This window comes from Colias eurytheme, chromosome 28 (assembly GCF_061535395.1).
Source record: "Colias eurytheme isolate Ceu_HAF_F1 chromosome 28, ilColEury1 Martin Lab GWU primary, whole genome shotgun sequence".
Lineage (NCBI taxonomy): Eukaryota > Metazoa > Arthropoda > Insecta > Lepidoptera > Pieridae > Colias > Colias eurytheme.
In genome coordinates, this window is record NC_143007.1 from 2,326,259 (window position 1) to 2,354,170 (window position 27,912).

Here is a 27,912-nt window from a genome sequence, read left to right on the forward strand (position 1 = left end):
TTACCCTTGACAAACTTTATAGTAGCATTATTATGTGTGTCACGAATTAACTATATCTCTCTGTGTATAACTTGGTAACTACTATATGTTTGATAGGCATGTTCACAGTCTGTAGTTCCTTAGTTTTTATGCAGCAAACACCTTGAATATTTTGATCATATTAAGTTAATATTAAAAAGGTGTTATTAGTTGTTGTTATTGCACCATACTTTGTGATTTCAATGATCATTTTTAAATGTTTAGTGTTTTTCTATACTTTTTAATACGTAGAAATCATCAAGCTACCTAATCTCACAAACGGGATAATTATATGCGTATTACGATATATTTTTTTTGTAATGTTTCTTTCGAAGACACTATCCCAACGATATCATTTTGCACGTAAATGTTCAAGCTGTTTGCCAGAACCAAATTCACTTTATAAAATCTAGATCGGACATTTGCCAAATTGTGATTCCAAAACATCATGTTGCAGATCACACAATATATTATTATTACAATTTATATTACCGTAGAAACTAGACGTTTACAATCTAACATCACGGTCTTCCAAGCAATACTTATAACCCATAACTAGCACATGTCCGGTCTACCTAGCAAATTTTTCAATCGTCACGCGTGATTGCCATTGAAAAATGAGCTCTATTCCCATAACAAGTAGGCTAGTCGTAACGCTAGTTGTGTGCCAGTGGGGGGGGTGTCGTGTTGTTCGACGCCGCCGCCGCCGTTCGAGGAAGCGCCGCCGAGAACGAGCAGAACGAACTCTTCGTCAACTACATCGTCAAGTGCGTCAGGTCGGCGGCGCGGGGCGTCGAGCGCGGCGAGCGTTATGACGACGTCGTCGGCTTCGTCGCTCGCGTTGACGCCCGCGGCGCTCAGTAGTGCGAGGAGCAATGAGGCTAGGTGAGTGGAGGACGCATATTTTATAACTATAAATAATTGTTAACTTAAAATAAAATCTAAACGTAGCAACTGCAAGCGACTGGATGTTTATTGTAATATTTTATTTTTAACAAGATTCTATTTTAGGCTTACCTGTATGTTGAATGTAACCGATATCTTTAGACTCGATTTTGACCAATTTTAAACGGACACATTAAATCCATACGTTGTACACGTAAATAAATAAATAAATAAATAACGTTGTACACGTATCAATACAATAATTTCATGATTTTGAGCATGTTAGTATTTTTTTTAACTGTATTAAATATTCTCCTATAGTAAATTTAACTGATAACGACACGTTACTGTAGTGCACTTCTCCAACATGCAATATCCTATTTCAAAACCTTTCAAGCCTGATAACTCATCTTCTTCTAACTTCACTAGGAACAATGTAAAATAAACTTTATTATAATACCAATAAAACACATTTCAGCGTGTGCTGGACCCCACCAGCGTCGGTAGAAGGCTCCACGCCAACATGGACGGAGGGGACGCCGAGTTTCACTGAATCGAGTAGCAGTGAACAAGGTTGGTACTTGGTATTGAATAATATAGCTTTTATACAAATATTACGAAGATATCGAATGATATGGGAATTTAGAAATTTGCAATAATAGGTACGTTGTTTGGAAGAAATCGCTCGATAGCGATAAAGCTGACCATTGTGGAACTTTAGCAATAGTTTCGTACTTTGTGAAATGTGTATTTTGACATTATTAAGAAAATATAAGGAAAATTAAGAAACAGAGATTCGAGGACAAGTTATACTTGATACAAAAATTGGTTATCTTGAAGACAGAAGAAATATAAAGCAGAGAGGGCACATTGTATCTGTATTCTTGATCGGATCCAAAGTTCATTTCATTTTTTTAAAGCTTCTAAAAAAACTTTAAAAAAATATTTTATGAACTGCTATTTTACTATTCTTTGTAGTAATTTTTTTCTTAAATTCTGGAAAAAATATAAATTATTTTTTTCTCTAGATAAAACTCAACAGTTGTTATTTTTTTGTCAAAATCAACTCAAACTCAAACTCAAACTTAAACAGTTGTTATTTTTTTGTTAGACTTCATAAAAAGTTCCCACTTTTTTTACAAAAAAGCACCATTTTTCGTCAGGCTACCCGATAACGCCAGCGCGCGACGGCCGCCGCTCCCCGCGGCCGGCGCCACCGCCCCGCGCTACGCCCATCAACTGCCTCACTACTGAAGTGGTAAGATTGTGGGAATTTAACGGGTTTAAAGCCGGTTTTTTTGGGGTTATGTTTGATTTTGGTAGTGTGATAATTTGGGAAATTGACGGATTTATAACAGGATTTGATGGTATTAAAATGGTTTATTTTTTTTGGGAAAAGTTATTTTATTTTGGCTATGTTATAATTTTGAGGTTTTAACGGGTTTAAAACTGACTGTGTGTACCTTCTAGGGAAGCTCGTTCCATCTTAGACCACATCTCAGCTTAACATCAGGCGAGATTGTGGTCAAGCGCTTCCCTATTCCCAAAAAAAAAAACACTTAAATTAAGAAGAAGCATATTATGTATTTTTGTTTTAAATCCGAATGAGAAAAGTTATATTACCTATCTTAGATTACAAAATAAAATACAGATGGAGCATGTCAATCATTCATCGCCCTTGTCAAAGAAAATACGAAATCAAAAACGAATACGTTCCTCCGCTAGTGCTATAGCGATTCTAGTGTCATGCAATACGTCAAAAGGGGTTTGATATTTTAGTAAAAAAATGCTGTCTTGTGATATTAAAACGCTGTAAAACTTGTTCCCGAAAACAAACAAAAAGATAAAACATCGTTTTACAGATTTTCTGTAGATTATTTGGCTTATTTAATTTTGTATACAAATAATAATTTTACAAATACGAAGGAATTCAAAACTTCAACGTATGCTGCCAGTATTTTGAAAATGAATTTGCCATTTTTAGGGGTAAAATGGTTAAAAGATATTCGGGGTAGTGCTGTTGGATTTTTCGATCGTGAATGTGATTATTTGTATAGTGCAATAAAAGTTCATGGTCATTATTAGATTATTTTAAAAAGCATTATACATTTTTTTGTTACTTTTATAAAAAGCGTCGTTTTCGCTTACGATTTAATTCATGTGAACACATGATGGATATGATGAAAATAAAATGTCCCGCATTCTCGACTAAAAACTACCGCTATTCGCATTCATATGTTTTAAATGAAAAATAAAAACTTTTTTAATGTAATTTATTTAATAAATTTAATGTAATTTATTTAATAAAAATTGAATAAAATTATATTGTCCATGTATAACTTTAGTAGATACTAGATAGGTGATAAAATAATTTTTACAATATTATAAAATAATATCAAAAACCCGAATTTATATTAAAATAAAAATTAAAACATGACTGCTAATAATTTATGTAGCCTACGTCATTACCACCACAGCTACCTTCATAATTCAGATGATTGCAATGACACCTCACAAGTCACAACTCAAAATCGATCCAACAGTTTATACTGCAGGGCGTGTCAAAGAAATATTATACATACATACCTACACTCGAAAAACATAACCCTCTTTCTTCCGTAGTCGGGCAAAAATTTGGGAAATTTTTCATTATCTGGTAACATAACACGCACACAGAAGCACCGTGTACGTACAGTGCAACGGCGAAATGACAGCACACATAGCTTTATGGAAATGACGATAAATTATTCGGTTTAGTTCGGCAACGCTCCATCTGTCTTTTATTTTGTAATCTAAGTTACCTATATTTAAAAGAAATAAATAACCATAGCTAAAAGTAGTATAGAAGTGTGTGACACACTGATTTTGAAGAGTCGTTTTACAAAAACTTATAGATTTATACTAGTTTTTAATTTTTACTCTATGTTATTATTAGACTGGCAACACTACACTATATTACTCTATGATTAAATTAATAAAATTCAACAGATAATAAATACAATTATAATATTTAGTATATTATCACGAATGTTGCTTACATAAAAATCTATTTGTAATATAGTAACATTTGTTATATGTTCAGAAAAAGGTAAAAAATGTGCTTTTGTAAAACGACTCTTATTGTAACTAGATAGAATCTAATTCGGCCTAAAGCTGCTCAACTTTCACTGGATTACAATTGCTTGCTTTGGAGGTATTTGACTAATAAAATAATGTAAAGTTAAGTATACACGATTTGGCCTAAAAATAAAATATTATCTTTAGCATTAAGAATAATTAATTGGTGTTTTTAGATTATATCGTTTTTACTTAACTATTCACAAATCACCTGCACAATGATAAATGTTAAAGCTGGTATTAAATTCATGTTTATTTTCGAATAATTGACATTATTCTCATTGAAATAAAATTCAAAATCAAATAACAACTTATTTCGGGGAGCATCGAAGCGTCACTCGCGACAGCTAGCGTGCTGCGCTTTTTTGAATGTAATTTTAATGAAGACAAAGTCGATAATAGTTTGACAATAAAAAATAACCTAACCTTCATTCTTATTGTTTATATGAAATTCTATGAATACCAGCTCTAACCTACCGCTTTATTAACAAAACATAATAACGCTGTATTCCTTTTGGACGCTGCTTCTCCCGGTGGGTTTGGATAGTTGCAATTAAAACAAAAAGTCGACTACGACTATAAGTGATGACGCACGGTTTTGCTTTTTACAAACATAAAGCTTTTACTCGATACAATATCGTTTGTAACACAAATAACAGTGCTTCCATTCATAGGAATGCAATTTGTTACAGATAACGTAAATTATTTTTAGTCTGTGCAATGGTTTGACGTTTCGCGCTATTTTTGACGTTGACATTTGACAAGTGGTGTTTTGACAGCCGCGTGCTGTGTGTTACCTGCCTTTAATGTTTAATCGGAAAGGAGTTTTTAGTTCTTAATTTATCATGATAGAGTTTAATTGCTTTTTTCGTATGTAATGATAGTTCGGTAATTTGCAAGTTTTATGTTATAATATGTCAGTGCTATTGTCACAAATCTGGCATTTATTTAGTACTTTTATCACGTGTGCGGAATAATGGGGGGTTCCATATTTGAAGAGACTGTGCTTGTTAATTTTTTAATAGTTAATAAATGTCATTGGGATTTTTTTTATTTATTTGACATGTGGTATCATCTAATCTCATCAACAATTACGTTCCTTGTTAATATTCAATTTAAATCCATCGACTAACACTTGCAGTTGTAGAGACGTTGAACCAAAAACACTTTCAAAATTCAAATAAGAGCGAGCGCGCACGAGCAACTTTGTCTCCGCAACTATTTTGTCTCTCCCATCAATTTGTATGGGGAGTTGCGTCGCTACGTGCGCGCACTTTCATACTCGCCCATGGGTGGAGAGACAAAATAGTTGCGGAGACAAAATAGTTGCGGAGACAAAGTTGCTCGTGCGCGCTAGCTCTAAAATATGGAACCTTCAGAAATCGTGTCGATCTTGTTTTAGTTTTTTTTCAGCACATCGTTTTAGCAGTTTTTAGCAAAACTAAGTTTATTTTATATATATTCTTGTTGTAATTCAAAAAGTATTAATCTGGGCATGTACCATGGCATGTTTCTGTTTGACAATTAAAGACATTTTCATGATGTGTGACAGGGACGGGATGCGTATTCTGTATGTCTGTCTCTTTCTATTGGTCCTTCAAAATAGAACTGCAGATGATTTTCTTTAATCTCCATTCAATAAAAGATATAATTGACTGTACTAATGTCCAATTAAAAAGTAAAAAGGTGTAGTTAGGTTACCAACACAACACGTTTGTTGTGACGTTTCACACTAACGCACACACGATTAGATGTCAAAGTGAGATAGCATGATTCAACTATACTAAGTGAGAACGAGACGGAAGTAAATGGTTGCTAATTAGCCACATTTCGTATACATTCCCAGAGATTCTACTTTTTTAGGGTTCCAAACCTTCAAAAGGAAAAATTTACTTGTATTGGTCCAATAATACAAGTAAGTTTTTACAAGTAAAAATTCCAATAATATTGGATACGTTGAATTAAAATTGCCATTCCTTGCAACGTATAAATGTCTTTATTCGAATAAAACATGTCATAGCACACGCCCATTTTTAGCAATAATTGTTGTAAACTTGTATAATATTAAAAGTTCATTTTGCATAGTACAAATTTGATGTATTTAGATATTTGTATGTACTTGTAAACTAAGAGAGCGTTAGTTAACATATCCTTAACGTATAGGCTTTGATTTCGTTTAAAATGCTAGATGGTTTTTGCGTTTTCTTTATGTAGAGAATTTGAATGCATCTGTGTGGTAATGTCTTGAATGAAAACAATTACTAAGGGTTGGTTTTCAAAAACATATTCACAAGTTTAATTATTATTTACCAGGGTAATTCTTGTCGTCTTAAGTCATAAATGGAGATTTTTTGTTATGTTTAAATGTTATTTTAATAATACTTGCAATGAGGTCCCGTTCTTGACGATTCTATTTACGAGATCATTATTTTGATGTTTCACAGAAACTATGTCGGAATTCAAGAAGTAGATTCAGTATAGAAATTATCTGTTTTCAAATTAGCGCTATAGAATGTCTTGATTTGTCTTTTGATAAATGGAAAAGTTTTGAATTCTTAATACATATTTTATTGGGGTCAAAGTCCAATTTTAAGCAGTTTCCAGTTTTGGTTCAATCTAGTTGTTACTAGCGCCCTCTTGACATTATGTATCGATGTTGCCAATATAAAAAAGTTACTGTTGATAGCTTAGTGTTTACAGTCGATAAATCATAAAGGTTGTTTGTGAAGCAATTTAGCGTTTGATATTAATGTGTAATCGGCTTTCGTGCGAGTGTTTAAAGACCAATATAGTCTTCTATTTTTAGAATCCGCTGTGACTGCGTGTGACATGGCAGTTTAGGACATACAACAATTTAAATTATTTGTTTTATCTTGATCTATATTTAATTGAAAATTACATACATCTTTTTTGCATTTAAATAATGATGATGCAGAATATAACATTGTATTACCATGCAATGGTTCTTCCGCCATTTTTGCTGTCAAAGTGACGCAACCCAACGTCTGACATCTGTCATGAATTTTATGCAGCCTAATCGTTTTATTTATTTGATTGCATTGTATCTTGTAGGGTAACTATCCTATTTTCGGATATGAACGCTCGTTATCAAAGTTTTTGCGCTTCATTATAATCAATTTAGGATTTTTTTTTGGTTATGAAAGAATTAAATGCCCCAGAGTTGCCCCCCACTAGTTCATGTCTGTCACATGCCTGTTACCCTTACAATTATTGCCACATCTATATTAATATTTTACGAATAATATTTCCGCCAAGATTTTTTGTGAGTGCAACATTTATCGTTGTTATTTTGTATAGCAATTGTATAAAACTGTTGTTGTTATTTAATTAAGATTTAAACGTAATAAAGCATTTGAAATACAATATAGGAGTCATTTACGCATGTTTTTAACCTATAATAAAAAAAATAGTTGGTTACCATGGTTACCCACCCAATTTTGACATGTGAATTGTGAATGCCAGTATGAAAAATCTTTAGGATTATTTAATATCAAATATTTCGGCATATTGCATTTTAACTTGGTACAACTGCGCATGATCAAAATGCAATTAATATATTTAGATGCTTTGAATTGCATGAAAATATTATATAAAAAACACTAATTAAAAAATCCGCTCATTAAACTTTATTCTTTTCGCTTCCATGTCATATAAAGGTAAGAATTTCCAAATTTTTAAAACTTTTTATTTTTATTTTAAAATATTTGTTTCTTTTACTAAATTATTTCAGTGATAAATACTTTTACAGGTCGAAATTGCACATTTGACATCCGAGACAACGCATATTTCTATATCGAGCTACGAAGTGCATCAAGTTGAAGAGAAATTTAGTTAATATTTTAATTAAAATGTATTTAACCTATTTATACTGCATATAAGTTATATTCGGGCTCAAGGTTTCCCGCCGAAATATGTTAGAAAATTTTCATACGTCATGACGCTACCAATACTTAATATCAAATGATGTTCAATTAGTCAAATCAGCAACTGTACTCGTTATTGATCAATTTATATATTAATTTCAAGTGTTTTTTTTTTTTTTTCGAAAATATTTTTAATGCTGCTTTGATAGCAAAAGCTTTTTTCGGTATTATGGTAGAAATTGCGAAGTTTCAAACTAGGTTTTCTTTTATATGGCAACTACTATATTATGAAAACTCGAATAATTGACAGTAGCTGAATTATAATTTAATTTAAGTTTAATAGTAATAGTAAATTCTTAATTACTTAGATCTGAAAAAAAATAAACATCTAAAAAACATAAGCTATGTTTTTATTTTACAAGTTTTAACTGTCTCTATTTATCTGTGATTTTTTTACTTTACTCTATTTCTATATTGTGTCTCTCTCATATTAATTGTTTTATTATCAGAATAATAAAAATAATGAAATAATAAAAAATGCATATATATAGAGCGACCATGAAAAATAAAATTCAGACGATTAAAAAATAACTTTGTGGCGAGGGCGGCAAATACATTTACTATAATATGTACTATTATTTTCTTACATACTAAAAATATGTATACAATTTTATGTTTAAAAATAATGCAAAAAATTAAAGGCACGATTTTTTTTTGACACAAGCCTATTCCATTAATAAAAGATAATTCTTTATTTCAAGCATTTGCATTTTTTGTGTAATAACACAAACATACATACATGCATAATCTTCAAATGATAATTTTTATGCAGTCGTATTAAAATATGTATACATACATACGTAAAATAATAATATTTTACTGGAGGATTTAAAAATACTGGTGTTTAGATATCTCAAAAAAACTTTAATGTTTAACAATTTAAATTTCAATTAAAAATATTTGACTAGATTTTTTTTAGTTTAAAAGGTTTCACGGATTTTAAATGTATTATATGATAAGTTCCAATTTTAAATCATTTATAATTTTAATTGTTTTTTCTCTATTTAATGGTACAGGTACTATACTTTAATAATTTAATTTGATTATGTACAAATAATGAAGTATTATTAATTAAATTTAAGCAAATGTGTATTTATCGCGCATTTAAGCTTTTTAATTGTAGAGTCAGCAACAAAAATAATTATAACCTCATTTTTTTTTATTAATGACTTCTTTTCATTTCATATTATATCTTCAATATACTTCTTTTCATTCTATATCATATATTTTTAGGATATTTATATTTCAAATGATTATGAATTTATGACACTTGCTTTTTATTTTATCGCAGTAAAAATTCGCTCAAATCGGCTGTGTTTCTTTTTATCATTTTTTTAAAGTACTACTAAAAAAAAATCCTATTTTTAGGAATTTTTGTTGCTGGCTACACAATTTCAGAATTATGTATGGGTCTGTATTTATCGACCGTGATGTGCTTAGAATTAAGGGTTCTTTTTAGTAAAAATATTTTGAATTGTAAACCTCAACTGAGGTTGTAATGTGTTTGAAAATATTTTAACTAAATAATGGATGCGAAGTATATGTTCAAATACTGTTTAAGCGAAAGATAACTTTGATTAGAGAAATCTTCTTAGAGAATACTTCTTTTATTCCAAAATCACATTTTCACACAACGTCATCATCATCAGCTCATATACGTTCCCACTGCTGGGACACGGGCCTCCTTTGAAGGTACAGGCTGGTTAAGTGCAGGTTGGCAGATAGTCCAACGTTTGATAAGTAATAATATATGAATAAAATTTGCAACAGTAAACTATGAATTAATGATACAAAATGTTTATAATGTTGTTTTTAGTATCAGTGTTCAAAATGATATAAAAAAAAATCATACAACATAGTTGTGTTTTGTATGTTGACTGTACTACTGGCATAGATACTAAAAAAGAGCGTGTGTGCCGAGCACACGTGTCAGAAGTGAAACTTCTTTGGCAAGATTACTAGAAGATACCAAAATTGTCGCCACTCCATGGCGTGACGGTATTACCATGACGCGACCTTGAAATTTTACTCTCAACGCGCTTAAAGAAGTTTCACTTCAAAAACCAAATTGCTTCAAATATTCTTTACAAGAAATTAAAAAAGCCATTTTCTCTAATCAAAGTACGAAAAGTAATGCGAAAGAATGAGACACTATCTTCTATCTCTTTCTTTCAAGGTGGAACTCATTCTTTTCATTTACGTTTCGTTAGGCTGGTTTACACTGTGTTTTTACTGTCTATATAAAAATTAGACGTTATTATTTGTAGGTACCTATATTTGTAATTATTTCCTTAACGAAGAATCTCATATTACTAGTTTATGTCGGAACAAAGAAACATCAATAATTTTACTCCACAAAGCTTTAAAAAAGAAAAAGAAATACTAAACATACAACAGACAATTCATTTTTTTATTTGTTAAATTAAAAAAGTTTCAGAACTGATTTATGAGTTGCCATATTAAAAAAAGCACAGGGTAAACCAGCCATTGCCACTAGTATAGATAAATGTTGTTATTTATTGTATAATGTACAGCGTTTTGTAATCTTGTTGTTTGCTAGAAGAAGTTCGTACTTATCTGTATATCGAGGTGTTTCGATTAAATGTGTATTCGAATTATTTTGGGTGTTTTTCTTATAAACCTTTATATTTTTAATCTGGTAAACAATTTTGCCTATAGGAATTTGTGGACAAACTTTTAAATTATATTTTCATATACCTTATCCATTTGAAAATGACAAGAAGCACTTATCTTGAATTGGAGAGATTTAAAATTTTCCATATAAAATGATTTTATCAAAACAGACTATGGATAAGCCCTAAAGTTAAAATTTAACGTCACTATGTTCCTTAATTTTTCGAAAATGTGTAGTTCTTTATATTGTTTTCAATAAATAAATTGTTTTAAATATACTCTAAATATATTTACGTAGAATTACTAAGTATATATTTTATTCTCGTAGAAAACGACTTAGATTTACATAAATAAGAACACTAAATGTAGCTCACAGCACTATTTACCTGCACATATGCACTTGTGTTCATCTGGTGATGGGTAAGTGTTGCCAATACTAACATTGTTTTGTTTCGCACTATTAGAATTAGATCTACATAATACTTAAATGATACTATTTAGTGTTTAGTTAAATATCGCTTACTATGCAATATACATACCAATCTATACTAATATGAAGAGTTTGTTTGAACGTGCTAATCTCAAGAACTACTGGTCCGATTTGAAAAATTATTTCGGTGTTGGATAGCCCATTTATCGAGGAAGGCTATAGGCTATATATCATCACGCTAAGACCAACAGAAGCGGAGCCAAGTGGGTGAAACCGCAGGGCGCAGCTAGTATGTTAAAAACTGAAAACTTTGTCTGAACGGTCTTATCTCAGGAACTATTCGAATTGAAAATTTGTTAGTGTTGGTAGCACATTTATTCATGAAAGACATTAAACATCGAGTTGCGACTTACAAAAGCCGCTCAGTGGAAATTACTCGCAATTTACATATACTTTAGTTTAAAAATAATGACACAATATTAATTTAGTAACATTGTTTTAAATCTTTATTTTGTTTTTTTTTCAGACTCGATTATAAGCAACGATGGCGACGAATTTGTTAGTAATGCCAAAGATAAAAATAAAAAATGTAAGGAATGACAAAATAAGGTGCAAAAATTAACTGTCTGACAAAGCTGACAGTTTTGTCATGAACATGTTAAAAAAATCTTCATGTGAAAGGCTTGTTATAAATTCCGAATTACCAAATTATATGTTTAAATATAAATATAGTTCCAATTTCAATGATTTATTGTTTGTTCCGGCTAATCATCAAATTGGCTGGACTGATTTTGATAGGGCTCTCGCTGGTAGATAGTTCATTATATTTTATTAATGAAAATTAGGATTTAAATTAGAAATTAGAATGCATTCTCGTAAAAATCTCACCAATCGTAACTTTTATATATTAAGTGAAATATGTAGCTAACTATTATTTATTTAAAATATTATCAATGTAACTATAAAACAGTCAAATCTATAATATAAAATTGAATCGCAAAATGTGTTGGTAAGCGCATAACTCGAGAACGGCTGAACCGATTTCGATAATTCTTTTTTTATTATATTCCTTGAAGTACGAGGATGGTTCTTATGGAGAGAAACATGTATCACGGGCGAAGCCGGGGCGGACCCCTAGTCTTATATATAAAAATGAATCGCAAAATGTGTTGGTAAGCGCATAACTTGAGAACGGCTGAACCGATTTCGATAATTCTTTTTTTATTATATTCCTTGAAATACGAGGATGGTTTTTATGTAGAGAAAACGTAAATATGTAAGGTAACGGCACCAGTGGTGGACAAGCATCCAGTAATGGACAAAATAAATATTAAATTTAAATATTAAGGCCAAAATTAACGTTATATAATTTGGCAATACTTAAAATAAAAGTTTGGTTCATAAGCTATCAGAATACGACACTTCATCTTATTCGGCCAAAATGTTTGAAGATGGCAGAACGTTATGTTTAGTTGCTGCGACTCGTTTCGAAGAAATCCATTTTTACTAAGGAAATCCTTAAGGAAGTGAGGACACAATTTTAGTTATAAGAATTTTTGTATAAATGTCAGCAAAATTTGATATTACTTTTATTTATAGTAGTTAAGTGTACGAAATATTACACGATTTAGTATCATGATAGGTTATGTTGTTTAAATAAAATTCTTCAGTGTCCATAACTGGATTTAATTCTATGGATATATCCATTTATGGACATATGTCGAAAATAAACTTTTTTTAAAGTTATTATTTACATGCGCTTCTCTGTATTGTCTTTTCTTTCTGATTAATAATATACCTATCACGACCATTTCAAACAAAGGGTTCCAATATTGTACAACAATTGTCCATGACTGGATTTGCTTTGGTTCCTATAATGGACATTGATATTTTTTGTTAACATTACACTAATGGGTCCAACAACATAATATCTATCTAAACATGAAGAATATATTTTAGAACAATGGGTCATTATGTGCTGTGCGACTCGTTCTCGGCTTCATTCTCTATCATTGCGTAGAGAAGTCGCATACTTATGCGTATTGTAACGCATCTATCATAGAGAGTTCTCTGATGAACTGTTTGGATCGCTGTCTGCTGCTAAATTCCACCACCATATAGCATACATGCTTAAATTTCATCCACACAATCTTGACAACAGTTTAAAAAAAGCTTTTTGCCTCGTGCTACAATTTGGAATCCATTGTAGCACGAGGGTGCTACAATTTGGAATCCATATCGATGGACCGATCAGATTAAGGCTGCTGGCGGATTCAGATTGGCGATTCACTTCACGAGTGTAGCGGAATGCCAGGAAACAGAGAGATATGGTGGAACATCGTGAAGCGGGTAACATCTACCCCCCCCAAACCTCATGTTGACCACGTTCGCTCTGACTAGAGTGATATAACGAAGAAGAATAAGTCCCAAAATGGATGGAATGGCAGTACTTTTTTAGTTATATTTTTCATCCCTGACTTATTGAGAACAAAAAACAATATTGGTGTTTCTTAACGGACATGACTCGTATTTAACGATGCATTTGTCCAATTTTGGCCTAGAAAATGGAAATTAAAACTGTTTTAAATATTATAAGTATGCAAAATAATTATTAAGTACTATTTTTCATAAATGCATCCCCGATTTATTGTATTCCAATCATCATTTTCAAGATTCTATTGCTAACTATAAGTCTTCTTCAAGTGTAAATAACTGGAGAAACAACATTAGGTACAGTCCATAAATGGGTGTTCATAACTGGATGTTGTCCAAAACTGGGTGTCCATCATTAGATTTTTCACTGTCCAACACTGGTGCAAAAAAGTGGTTTTTTAATTTAGGGTCAACCGGGGCAAATGCAACTAAAAAATAACAAGTTTCAAGTTTGATCGGTTGCAGTTATCTCCTTTTATATTTGGTCATTTATTTGACCCATTTAGTGATTTTTGTATTTATTCAAGATTATTTTCAACCAATCAAGCAATACAGTAGTCTTATAAATAACTGGTAGTGAGAATATTTCCTAAAATTGGTAGAAAAAGTTACATTAACCCCTAGTCGGGGGTAAATGCAACTAACTGCCATAGCTCTTCTTCTATTTCATATAAAACAACGAATATAGAATATATTTATGAGATTTCATGTTATTCATAGGATTTTGAACTGGATTACCGTGTAGCAAGAACGAGTTTTCAGGAAAAATCTTATTTTTCTGATTGTGGGGCAAATGCAACTATTTGTTAGAGAATTAGTGTGGGGAATGCAAAAAACTTATTCATCGATATATTTTTATTATTCTATATATATATACAATAACGTTATCTATACAATAACGTTGCGATCGTAGATGGCGCCGCATTATTTAGAGGAAAAACTCATGTACCTACTTTGATTTACCACTTTAAATCGCAACAAAAAAAAAATAACAGTGTACTACCTACTAAGTCAATTTTAGTTTTTGGTCAGAACAAATAATATTCTTTGTGTTAAATATTGTTAAAAACGTAAACCAAACAAAATACGTTTATTAGTTAATCAACCGTTTACTAAAAATTACTTGAACAATCACAGAACTATCCTACCTATCGTTTTTAGTTACTTATATTCTTTAACCACGCTTTATCTAATTTGAATTTTACTTATGAACCCGTCTCTGGGTATAATATCGAAGAAATAATCGATGGTTCTTCTTTAATTAATCATAAAGAAAATATATTTTGACTACCAAGAAGGATACATAATAAAAATATCGACACTGTCACATCACTAGTGTTTTTAGTTTCATACAAAAATATAAGGGGCTATTGTAACTAACCTCACAGTTGCAATAACCCCACAGTGAAATTTTCATGAGGCAATTGTAACTGCATCAATAACACAAAATAGAGTCAACTAACGCACTAAAAATATAAATGAAATATGCTTAACGGCTTGTGATAATCGTGTCCAATCAAAAACACCTGCAAAAAATCACTCCTAAACAATTTTTTTGTCTGCAAAACTCGACACCTATTTTTACGCACACCAACTTCAAAATAGCGGTTTGACACAATGGCCTATCAATCAAATAGTTTTCATCGTAGGGGCACCATCTATTACTTGTAAGATTTATTAGTCGTTGAGCTATTGAATCATAGGTGGCGATTTATTACAACAACTCTAATAAATTAGTTATGATAACTAGTTGCCATAGCCCCATAGTTGCATTTGCCCCGGTTGACCCTATAGATAACTTCTTTATTTATGCATTGTAATCTTTTTTCTAACATTGGTTACGTTAAACTAACATTGAACTAAAGGTATAACTAAACAATATCCAATAAAGTTAAAAAACCTACGAGAAATTTGCAAAAAACTTCAATTTTTTCCTTAATCTGTACAAGACTGGTGCCGTTACGTTACCACGGGCGAAGCCGGGGCGGACCGCTAGTTTAAAATAAAAATAAATTAATTAAAAATGCCATATCACATAAAAGGAGTGTGACTATGCGAATACTTTTCTTTACTCAAGTTTGAGTATTGTTTAAGTATTTAAGTTTGAAGTGAGTTTAGAATATAAAATAACAATTAATTTTAATTCAGAAGAGTTGTCAATTAATTATATAATATGAAAGGTTCTAATAAGAAAGGATAGAATTTTATAAGCAAGTAAAGAACTAATAAAACAACATAATTATTACAAAGTAACATTAACATTTATTTCTTATAAAACGATGACCGCCTCCTTGGTACAGTTGTTGACGCGTGAGTGTCGAACCGAGGTGTCCTGGGTTCGATTCCCGGTGGAGACGAAAAAATGTCTCTGTCTGGCAGGACACAGACGGCTGATCACCTACTTGTCCCTCAAGAAAATCGATCAGTGAAACAGATGCATCTGCCCCTTAGCCTTACTCCCTTACTCCCCTTACTCTTACTGCTAGGAAACGGGACTTCACACTTATAAAACAATCGCCTTGATTTAAATCACATTTTAACCATACGCATTTCTAATGTCTTCAAGAAGTCTAGTTTATCTAGAAACAAATATGGGCAAGGATATTATTTTTTTTTACTTATTTCTGGTAATTGGAATAGTGTTGATAGTATAATATAGGATCTTAGACCTTAGTTTAAAATATGCATGGAGGGAAATGTATAGTAATAGTAAATTTCGTCAAAACGCAGTCTAAAAAACTAAATTGAACTCTTCATTGAAGTTCATTATATTTATATGATGATATTACTCCTTACAAAAAACAGGATTCTTATAAACTAAAGTAAACATTAATCTAAAAAGTAGTCGCATCACTATATGATGATTTACAATATATTATGACCAGAACTTCTGGTCCGATTTGATTTTTCCTTTTTTTTTGCTTTCGGTGTTAGATAGTCCATTTATCGAGGAAGGCTATTTATCATCACGCTAAAGCGTTAAGCGCGTCACACACGGTGAAGATACTATAATATTTTATCTTATTATTTTATATTTTATATTATTTACCGTATTATGTACTACGGACGAATCTGTCTTTTACAACTATATATTTTATGGCAATGGTTTAAACAAATGCGCTCAATCTATGGTTTAAAGTTTGTCGTTGGTAGTAATAATTATTTATTTTTGGCAGGTTAGGAGGTGGTTAGTTAATAACGGTGATCTCTAGTAAAATGTATTAGCTGAAAATTAAAGCGGTTTTATCACAAAAATCATGTGGTTTTAATTTTGTACTTTTATAATTTATTAATAAATAAATAATAAATTACACACTTGCGTTTTATTTCTCATCCTATGATATTTTTCTTACCTCGTACTTTCTAAGTTCTGTACAAATAATAAAGCAGATTTTTTTGTTTGTTTGAATGCGCTAATATCTCTACTGAACCGATTTAAAAAAGATTTTGCGCTGTTTGATAATATTTACGTTATCTCTGACTTTATCGTCTGTGCAATAGACTATAATTTTATATGAAAAGGGGGTCGCTGATCGCTGAAAACTAATATTATGAAGCTGAAGAGTTTGTTTGTTTTATTTGAACGCGCTAATCTCAGGAACTACTGGTCCGATTTGAAAAATTGTTTCGGTGTTAGATAGCCCATTTATCAAGGAAGGCTATTGATTATAGGTAATAGGTATATCATCACGCTAACACCAACAGCCCCTCTAGTCAAGTGATGAGTATGAGTGTACAATACAAGTACATTCGTAGTCTATTCTATTGAACGCTACGCTAACTGAAAGCCACTTGACTACGGGGGCTGAGCCACGCGGGATAGTCGCGGGGTGCAGCTAGTATATTCTAAAATATGCTTATGATGCTAGTATAATATAGTTTAAGGCTTTTTAATTCTATATAAAGTATAGTTAATTAATTTTAGATTATCACAAACTGCAAACTCTATAAATAATCCATACTACCTAATATTATAAATGCGAAAGTAACTCTGTCTGTCTGTCTGTTACTCAATCACGCCTAAACTACTGAACCAATTTGCATGAAATTTGGTATGGAGATATTTTGATACCCGAGAAAGGACATAGGCTACCTTTTATTGCGAAATATGTACCACGGGCGAAGCCGGGGCGGACCACTAGTATACTAATAATTTCAACACAGGACAGGGTTCGTTTCCAAGAAAAATATATAGAGAATGTTCATATAAATAGACACGTGACACTAGATGGCGTTGTTAATTATCCTTTATTATCGTTAATATATTATCCTTTATACATATACATTTCTACTGTGCGTGTGTTTGTCACGAACCCTCACCTAAACGGCTGGACCGTTTTTAATGAAATTTTTGGTGTCTTCGGGTGAATTCGAGAATGGTTTGGAAATCAGATTAGCATTTTACATTTCAATTTGACTGCGAGCAAAGCCGTGGGCAAAAACTAGTAATTAGAAAATATATAGTTCATAAACATACATTTGTTTCATACTAAAAGGTTTTATACATCCACTAACGTCACTAACAAGGAAATGAAACAATAACTCGAACAAACATAAAATAATTTATTTTAAAAACATAAAAAGCAAACATAGTAAGTTATGTAAACTGTATATTATGTACAACACAATACAAAATAAACAATATGAAAAGCTATCCAATTTTCATAGTAACAGTGTTTTTCTTACAAACTTTATCCCGACTGACTTCGATAACTTCATAAATTTTACTCTCTCTACTAATAACGTACTTCGGTAGTCTTGCAACGATATGTGTCCCTTCACTAGACAGTATTTTCTCAGCGTATATCTCCAATACTGCTTTTTTCGTTTCATTCGATTGTAAAACATTTGCTAGTGCATCTGCTTCATATTTCTTGCTATTCTTTACAATTTTATTAGACGTTTTGTTTAAAACAACAACTTTGTCATCTTGATCAATATGGACTAAAGTTCGTTTACTTAACTCTTGCATCATGCAAGTTTGAATCGATCTTGGCGCTATTTTTGCTACAGGAGCTTCCCTTTCTTTTTTATCTTTAGAACTAATTTGTACTATAGTAGAAACGTTCGTAGCTATAACTGTATGTTTGATGCTGTTTCTACAATCATGAGTTTGCATGCCAACGCAATTCTTTTTAATGTTTCCTACGCTGTCTTTTATAAGTTCACAATGTACTTGTTCGTCCTTTTGATCTCGTTTTCGGCAGCAACATGCGTTTGGTTCTAGTGTTTTTATATTTAGTTTTGCAGCCATAGCGTTGCACATACATATACGGGGATTTTCAACTTTTTCATCGACGTCACTACATACATTACTATTTAGCATTGTAGGGTAAATAGGTTCTTCATCGTTATCAGTGTAAACTTTCTCTTCTGAAATAACACTGTCCACATTGTAGTAATTGTTCATACTGTCTGTATCTCTATAATAGTTTTTATTCAAAGATCCGTGTGTAAGTTCTTTTAGTAAATCATTGCCCGTATCAGAATGGTCTTCCTGTCCACTACTGTCTGATGTCAGAATAGCATGTAACATTTCGCGTACGGTTTTAACAGCTTCTTTAGTTTTCTCAACCGATGCAGCGTTTTCGAATAACTTTTTTAGCATCTCCTTTTTCTCTTTCCTGCTTCGTAATTTCTTCATGTCTCTAAAAAGTTGTTCTTTATTGGGAATATTTTGTACATATTTGTCATCATCTGTTAACGAGACACCAGTTTCTGATTTATCCGTGTTAGATTCCATTACGTTTTTAAAGCTATCGTCTTTGCTGTATTTCTCACTGACGTCCGTTTTATTTTCATAGTCTATATCATTTTTGATAGAACTTATTGTGTTTTCTGTAAAAGTGTGCTCTGCGCTACTTTGAGAAGCAGTTAAAAGAAACTCTTCAGCTTTTAATAATGGCGTGCTTTCATTATTACTTTTTGTTATTTTCACCGAACTGTTTATATCGGTATTTATAGTGTGGAGGGAGAAAGCTTGATTATCCAGATTAAATTCACTATAGTCGGTTGCGACTGTATGAAACTTTTGTGATATCTTCTTCGTAAATTCGTCAGATTGTTTTGTTGAACTGGATACGTGAACCTGCTTCTTTGGTTTCTTTACTTCGTTCTGTTTACAATTCTTTATAAATATTGATATATTCACATCGTTCTTTTCAGTATTTGTATTATCAACAGATTTCTTTTGCTTATCATCAACTCGATAAACGTCTGTAAGCGTATCCATTCGAGCATCAGTAGCTTGTTCTTCTTTAGGCGTGTGGCCGGAATTGCTAATATTAATTTCATCTGTTTTGTCGCCATGTTTGAATTTCAAAGTAAAGTTTATTTCAATAATGTTACCCAAACTAGAGCAACTCCGTGTATTTTCTGAATTTTTATTATTAACGGGTTCGTTGACGCATGTTGTTGTTGATACTCTGTGAATGTGGGAATCCCTATACAGTTTTTTAATTAGTGTGCTATCTGGGCAAGTGCCCGCTTCATTCTTATTTGGATCCTTGTGATAATCTACCCTTTCGTACAACGTACGCCCGTCTTCATCTTGCACTTTAATATTTAAGCTCTCTCTTATTTCCTCTGTACTGGGTGTTGGCTTTTTCAAGTTTATTGTGATATTTTCATTAGAACTTAATCTAATTGTATTAGGAATTAAGTTTGTACTACCAGATGAACATTGGTCAGAACATACTCTTTTCTTGGATGCATATAGCTTTAAAAACTTATCTGCGATAGACTCCGAAGGACTTTGTGGACCTTTTAAAGTTGGTGGTGGTGCACGAGGTGTTTGCATCGTTTTAAGCTTCCGTCTATTGGCACAATTCGGTGAGCATTCTTTTTCTTTTTTCTTTGGTATCGGATTGGATGGACAGTTCTTATTACACTTTGCGGGGGGGTTTGGTAGCGGTGCCATTTGTAATTTTATACCAGATTTTTGAATAGAACTTACACTACAGCACCTACTATTTTGACTGCAACATTTACATGGACTTTGTGCTCTAGATTTCGTACATGGACTACACTTGCCAGGTAAAAGACGTTGAAGGCTTCCAGCAGAATTTTTAGTGGTACGTTTTGGTGAGGATATAGGACGAGATTTACATGTAGGAGTATTTGACGGCGATGTTGGGTGGGAACAATGACAGCAATGACGCCTACATGGAGGTGCGTTTAATAAAGATTGACAAGAAGGAGATTTGCGAGGTGGTGTCTGGCGTGGGGTAGATCTACGTGTTGGTGATCCACATGTCGATTGTGAACTAGACGGAGTTTTACATGGTAGCGTATGTGAAGGTGATTTTACTGCTGGTGAAACACAATGCGGAGAGCAACATTTATTATTTTTACATGGTAGTTGTGTATGTGGTGTATTAGTTGACGAAGTTTTTTTGGAAGATGGCACGCATGGCGGTGACGTACAAGGCGTGAGCTTGTGTGGCAAAGGTTTGCATGATTTGGACGAAGTGCGTGCACACTTATCACATGGAGGAGAATGAACACAATGCGGCGATTTACATGATGAATGTAAGCAAGTTGGTGATGTGCGTGGGGAATCTTTACGTGATTGAATATTATGAGAAGAGGGTTTTGGAGGCTTTTCTGGAGGTATTTCTGGAGGTGTCTGACAAGGAGGGGGAGATAGAACAACCGATAGAGTCCTGCATTGTGGCGGTTGACATACTGACGATTTCTTGCACGTCTCACATCCAGACATGGTCACCTTTACGCAGGACTGCTGCTTACAATCCATTGTTTCGCAGTCAGGTATCGACACATGTTTCTTAGACGACTTTTTAGTTTTTCCCAAATATTTATAGCTATCGCTCATATAAGGTTGTGCACAACTATCTTCGCAACTTGGTACAGAATAAGGCTGAGTACAAGTGTTCCAGTTAGACCTGTTTCCACACGCATACATCCTTCGTTTCCTAAAAACTTCTAGAGAATCTTTAGGCGATACTCGTATGGCTTCTGTCGTTAAAGACTTATTAAAAAGCTTATCAAGTAAACTTTTTTCTTTTTTTGATTTATCATGTTTCTTTCCTTCCTCGAAAGGATAACAATTGCTACAAGATGAAGTATTGCACGATGACACTATATTTGATGTTTGGAAATCTTCAAAAATATTTGGGCAGGATTTGGATACGTCTCCTTGATTATTCAAAGTAGTTCTTGAAGCATATTCGGAGGAGCATCTTAAGTTAGTATCGCTGATGCACCACGAGAATAGATCGATACCTAATGGAATCCAATGACGATAATAGTCTTGGAGATAGCGCTCAGCAAGCTCGCATTTCTTTTGAGGTAAAAGTTTAGGTACTGATTCTGAATCCGTCATGTCATCTCGCATTTTCAATCTGAAATAAAATGTATAATTTACACTTGTTATAATTTAGGTAGACAGAAATTTTAATGAAGTAAGGATATAATTTACTCACATTGGTTTTTTTATGTCTCGGATATCTCTTTGAGTTATAATACCAACACCAATAACATCGCAAAGTTTAGGAATGTATACTTGGCTTCCCTGTATAGTAACATCTCTACATAATGGTGGAGTCTTTTTCAAAGATTCAATGATTGTAGATTTAACATTCATATCTTTGACGCTAAGTTCAACCTGAGCACCGTTATGAACATGATCACCCATATCAAAATTATCTTTATTACGCTGATAATAATTCGTGTTCGAATTAGGTGATTCGTAATCTGTGATTTTATAAACTTCCTCGTCGCTTGATCGAACATTATTTAGTGTCAACGATTCTGCAAAGTAACCTTTTGGTATATCAATTAAAATGTACTCTGAACTTTTGTGTTTCCCTGTTTTTATAAAGTTCTTGGAATGTAGGACTAATTCTAATTTGTTTCCGCGCTGAGATCTGTCAATACACCATTTTCTATCAGAATAAGTTACTTGGATGTTTCGTGTCTTATCTTTCCTTACGTTAGTCTTTATTATATCTACTGGTTGATATTTAGGATAGATAGTTGTAGGAATCATCCATGCTTCAATGTTTCTTTGCATAAATTTTGGTCCATGTTTATGACGTGAATAATAGTTAGATGATTCTCCTGTCGTGACATCACTTTTGGATCGAATTACGAGTCCAGTATTTTTATAAACACAGTCCAAAAGTTCGAATATTGTACTACTACTAGTAGCATACATATTGTTATTCCATCTTATTTGTACGCTTCTCCTTGAATCAACTTTACTTGATAGGAAAGTACGAAGCCACGGTTTTTTCAAAATATTATCGTAATCCTCTTCCAAATTGCTATCAATATTGGAATCTTGTATTATTTCAGTCGGATATTCTTTTGCACCTATTTTAATTGTTAACCCGTCTTCAACCTCACAGCGGCCAGCTGTTACGCCTTTTTTAGTTTTAAAAACCTGTTTAGCTTTATCTTTACTACGTTTTCTAAAGAAGAAAAATTTCTTTCCACATTTTTTCTCCTCTACAACTTTCGTTGGCGATCCTTTTTCAATTTTCTTTTCAGGTTTCCTTGAAGCGTATACTGATGTTTCTGGACTTGGTTTCTTATATGTATCATCCTCAAAATTAAACTTCTTTCCCCACAGCTTGAACATACCTTTGACGCCTTGGCAGTCGCTATCTACGACATCAGTAGACCAGTTTGAGCTTATATCTTGTTTTTTACTTGAAGATCTTTTTTTCGACACAACAGTACTATTAACATATTTGTAGGGATTGGTAAATGACGTGTATGGACTGTAAATCTTTGTGTTAGAATAGGACTTTGGTTCCAATGACGGTGGATCTGAAGCTATTGAAACGTCTTTGCGACTATGAACACTCCTTTGACTGGAATTCTTTTTAGTAACGATTTCTTTCTTGGAATCTTCTTTTTTAGCCAATCCTCTTCTTAGAGCTTCAAAACGCCGTCGCAAAACTGAAGCACTTTTCAAATCTGAAACTGGCTTATCTATACTTTGCTGAGTTGATGAATTTTCTTCTTTGGTTGCAAACATTTTCCTGTATTCCCTCTCTAATTTATTTTCCATTGGATCTATTGAAGCTCTAATCTGTTTATCAATACTTGGGTTTTCTAAATTGTGAACATGTTGTACTAGAGAATCCGAGGAAAAGTCCTTTTCCATCTTATCTGTGCAAGTTTCAACGGTTTTTAATCTTGTTTTTTGTACAGATTTCGGCTTTACTTCAATTCTATCTGCTTCTTCTAGCATATCTCTTTTAGACTCCTTTTCCGCTTTAACTGTTTGATTAATTATACTATCTCTTGTTAAGCTATATTCAATTTGCGCTACAATATTTTTATTGACTTTATAAGTATCAGTACTTTTCACTAGTTGTTTTGATGCAATAACTAAATCTATTGGGCTTGTTGCGCAGGATATTGTTTGAACAATCGGTGACAATTTTTTGCTTATTAGAGATGCGGTATGTGTTTCTATAATACCCCCAACGCATTTAGATGACGTTCTTTTTTGATCATAATAGCTTGTTTCGTTGCGACGTTTCTTTTCTGAAAAAATAACATATAAATTGAAAATGTTATAACTATTTAATTTATATTAACTTTTTCGTAACATCAATTATAATAGGTTTAAATGAGAATTAACTTACGTTCAAATAATAGAGAATAATCCGAATTGCCAACACCTCTATCGTCTGTTTCTGGCAAGTAAATTCTTCTTGTTCTACGCTTCGGTAACGTCTTGATACTACCTACGCCAATTTCAGTGAAGCTCTTCCAACCAGGATACCTCTCTTGCGTTCTGTAGATCTGACGAGGGGACGTATAGTATCTGAGGCTTCTGTGATTGGCCTTCTTGCATGTGCAAATAATATTGTCCCTTTTGCTGTTGTATTGACATGAGAAATCTTTGTATACCTCATAGTCTTCACTAAAATCTTCCTCTCCCCTTATAATCTTACTAGAATATAGCTCGTAATTTCGATTGTAATCTTTCAAATCCTTCTTTGTAACATAAACACCTTTACTATTTTTCATTTCTTCTTATTTATCATAATTTCTATTTGTGCGCATTTTTTTGTGCTTTCTACGAAACAAGCAACATATTTGTTTAAACTAGAATTTTTCTATGTTTTCTTTGACTGCTTTCAAAAATGACGTGATTTCCTTCTTTGTTTTCAGCAGCAGTACCTGTGTTTACGAATTAGGTTTCCTGTGGATTTGATAAAATTTTATTAAAATATATTCAGTTTTTCAAAAATTATATTCTTAAAGCATATTAGAGTAGAAAAAATACCTTTTACAATATTTCGTTTTGACGCACTATGTGTATCGTCTTTTATATGACATTGGCATATATCTACTTCAAGATCTACTTCATTATTATGTACCTTTTTATACTTGTGAATTTTTATATTGTGTTTAAATATTTTCTTAGTACAGTTACAGTAAAATAGTACATTATTCATTGAAATATACATATGGTAAGTTATAAAATGGGCATCAATGGCCGGTAGGGATCCATTACCATTATACTCATAAATATTTCTTAAGTAAATAACTAATTAAATATTATTTCAGGCCCCACATTCTTTATGAAATCAAGAGATTGTTACCGAAGAATAAACATAGATATAACATATTACAAACAAACAAAGAAAGAGAACACAAAGATGAATCACGAAAACATGAAGACACACCTGAGATCTGATATTTCTGCTCAAAACAGATTCATATGTTCCATTTGCTTGAACCAAAGACCAGCAAATATATTAAGAAACGACGAAATCAATAAACATGTTGCCAAATCGTGTCCTATTTGTCAATGTGGAGTACCACTATATATTAATCATTCCGATACTACAAAAGCAGATAATTGTGATAAATTTAAAACAAAGAACGTACAAACATCACAGACAGATATTCCACACAGCATTACTTTACTGAACGAAGTTTTAAACGCGTTTCAAGCTAAAAAGAGTTTTGATGCTAAAGCCAAAACAACCAAAGATGCAAGTGTTAATACGAATCCAGTTAAACTTATTAGAAAAACTAATTTATCGATCAGTGAAACATTTCATTATTCAATCGAAGGTACGAATAGAGTAAACGGTGAGAAGTTCACAATCTTAAATTATGAACCGCAAGTTGAAAAGAAGATATCATTGTGTAAACATAAATCATCATCAATACCACAAATGAAATTGGAAGAACTGAAACACTCTCTGAAGGAAAAGACCAAATCCAAAGATGCGATAGAAGAAGTCAATAGAATGTTTGCTACAGTACGTAAATTGGACGATCGTAGTGATTCCAATAGACCGTTGATTCGTAGTGGCCCACGTATTTTGCCAGTTGTAAAAACTGAAAACTATGAAGAAGCAGATACAAAAATACACTATAAAGATAGAAAAATAAACCAAGAATATGAAATGTCAAGTGGAGATTCTGGATTGAAAATGAACACAAAAAGAAACAAAATAGAACGATGTTGCAAATTCGAAAAGTGCGCTGAATGTATGTACATGTGTTACCATTACCAACATTATAAATCTGGAATTTGTGAACATTGTAGATTGCACAAACTTGAGATGCGTGAACGAATTTGATATTTTTAATGTTTCTATTTTACATTAAAACACGTTAATATTCATATGTCTTTATTTAAATACAGTTATTGCTAAAAATATTAAACGTCTATCAAAAGTAAAAACTATCTGAAGATAATTTCAGTCTATCGCTCCTGGAAATAAAAAAAGAAACGTTATTAAAAATACAATTATTTAAAAAGTTTTATGACAAAAAAGTATAAAATAATTTCATGAAGTTATAGAACTAAGTTAACCTTTTTAACGAGAAAAGTTCTAATATTTACGACACATTAAAAATTAGGGGGCGAAAGAAAATCTGGCTCATTGCAATAAATTTCCTTACCTAGTTTCAGGATGCTTGCTTCTATTTCTCTCCAGTTTTTCACTGTGAGCTCTCTCCCAATCTCTCGGCGACTCTCGACTGAAATGAAAATATAAATTTAATAATAATAATGTTATTGCCTTTTAAATAGTCAGATTCAATATTCTGTCGAAAAAATAAGATTTTTGAACATGATAGTCCATAACTTGAGGTGTTGCAAGTACTAAAAAGAAAGAAGGCACGGGTCATATTTTATCTACACTATATAATCTTATATATAAAAATGAATCGCAAAATGTGTTGGTAAGCGCATAACTCGAGAACGGCTGAACCGATTTCGATATTTCTTTTTTTATTATATTCCTTGAAGTACGAGGATGGTTTTTATGTAGAGAAAACGTAAATATGTACCACGGGCGAAGCCGGGGCGGACCGCTAGTAATATTATAAAGAGGAAAACTTTGTTTGTTTGATCGTAATGAATAGGCTCATAAACTACTGGACCGATTTTAAAAATTCTTTCACCATTCAAAAGCTACATTATCCACGAGTAATATAGGATAGGTTTATCATACAGTGACAAAAACAACTTTGTACTTAAAATACAAAAGATAACGTAAAGGGTAAGTTGAGCTAAAATTCTACTTAGCAAGAAAAATATTGTTAAAATTGTTTTCCTACGTAGTGTATTATGTATAAGAAACTAGCTTACCACCCGCGGCTTCGCCCGCTTTGTCTAAAACCTAATAAATTATATACTAAAACCTTCCTCTTGAATCACTCTATCTATTAAAAAAAAACCGCATGAAAATCCGTAGCGTAGTTTTAAAGATTTAAGCATACAAAGGGACATAGGGAAATAGGGACAGAGAAAGCGACTTTGTTTTATACTATGTAGTGATAGTATATCTCGACCCTTTCTAGTTTTTACCTTCTATAACTAACAAATGTCATTACCCTACAAATTATTATCAAACTATTTTAGATTAATTAGTTTAGTTTAACATAACTCACTCTCCCAAACCCAATTCAAAGAACGGTTCATTATTCGTGCGATCCAAATTCTTCTTTTGCACGAATTCCTTCGTCAACACCCGCTTGAGCGTATTCGACGAATCCACGAATTTACACATACACTCATTTAAATTCTGCATTTTACTAAAAAAAGCATCTTTATCACATTTCTCTATTGGCACTTCAAACAGCTTTTCTATTTCTCGAGAAATAACTTTACAATTGTCTGTCAAATCTGGTATGTCTGTGTATTTAAGATCTGTGTTAGTTGCCGCATGTTTGAGTATTTTAATCTTTGGCGTCACAGTTTCTATGATAAATTCTCCATTTTCTATAATATCGTCTGGCGGTCTGTAATACGGTTGTCGAATGCCGTACATTTGCGCCGGTTTTTCATCAGAAAGACCGTCTTTTGTTTTGGCCATTACCAATTTCAGTAGGTTTTCGAGGCCGATTTTGTGATCATTGAGGAGGTGGCGGTCGAGAACTGTTATTCTGAAAGTAAAATTGAAAATTAATAAACATTAAATGCTTATACAACATCTTGTATTT

At 32.3% G+C, this 27,912-nt stretch overlaps 3 protein-coding genes across 4 annotated transcripts in view; 1 reads left to right on the forward strand and 2 right to left on the reverse strand.

Annotated features, from left to right (window-relative positions):
* Positions 1-18,112: 18,112 nt before the first annotated feature.
* On the reverse strand, positions 18,113-24,471 carry LOC149896499 (uncharacterized). The gene is made up of 3 exons (XM_090117427.1): positions 24,084-24,471; positions 21,906-23,982; positions 18,113-21,824 (listed from the first exon to the last, which is right to left on the reverse strand). The coding sequence occupies exons 1-3, from the start codon at positions 24,469-24,471 to the stop codon at positions 18,113-18,115; spliced, it is 6,177 nt and encodes a 2,058-aa protein (XP_089973553.1).
* A 635-nt stretch (positions 24,472-25,106) lies between these two features.
* On the forward strand, positions 25,107-26,042 carry LOC149896500 (uncharacterized). Its single transcript, XM_090117428.1, has one exon. It carries the CDS (start codon positions 25,107-25,109, stop codon positions 26,040-26,042), a length of 936 nt encoding a protein of 311 aa, XP_089973554.1.
* Positions 26,043-26,080: 38 nt separating this feature from the next.
* Positions 26,081-27,912, reverse strand: part of LOC149896501 (uncharacterized) — a 47,060-nt gene continuing 45,228 nt past the window's right edge. For both annotated transcript variants that reach the window (XM_090117450.1, XM_090117449.1), the window contains exons 6-8: positions 27,361-27,855; positions 26,368-26,445; positions 26,081-26,176 (exon numbers count right to left, since the gene is read on the reverse strand). In XM_090117450.1, the coding sequence (XP_089973576.1) occupies positions 26,134-26,176; positions 26,368-26,445; positions 27,361-27,855 (616 nt within the window). In that variant the 3' untranslated portion in view covers positions 26,081-26,133. The remainder of the gene's footprint in view (positions 26,177-26,367; positions 26,446-27,360; positions 27,856-27,912) is intronic.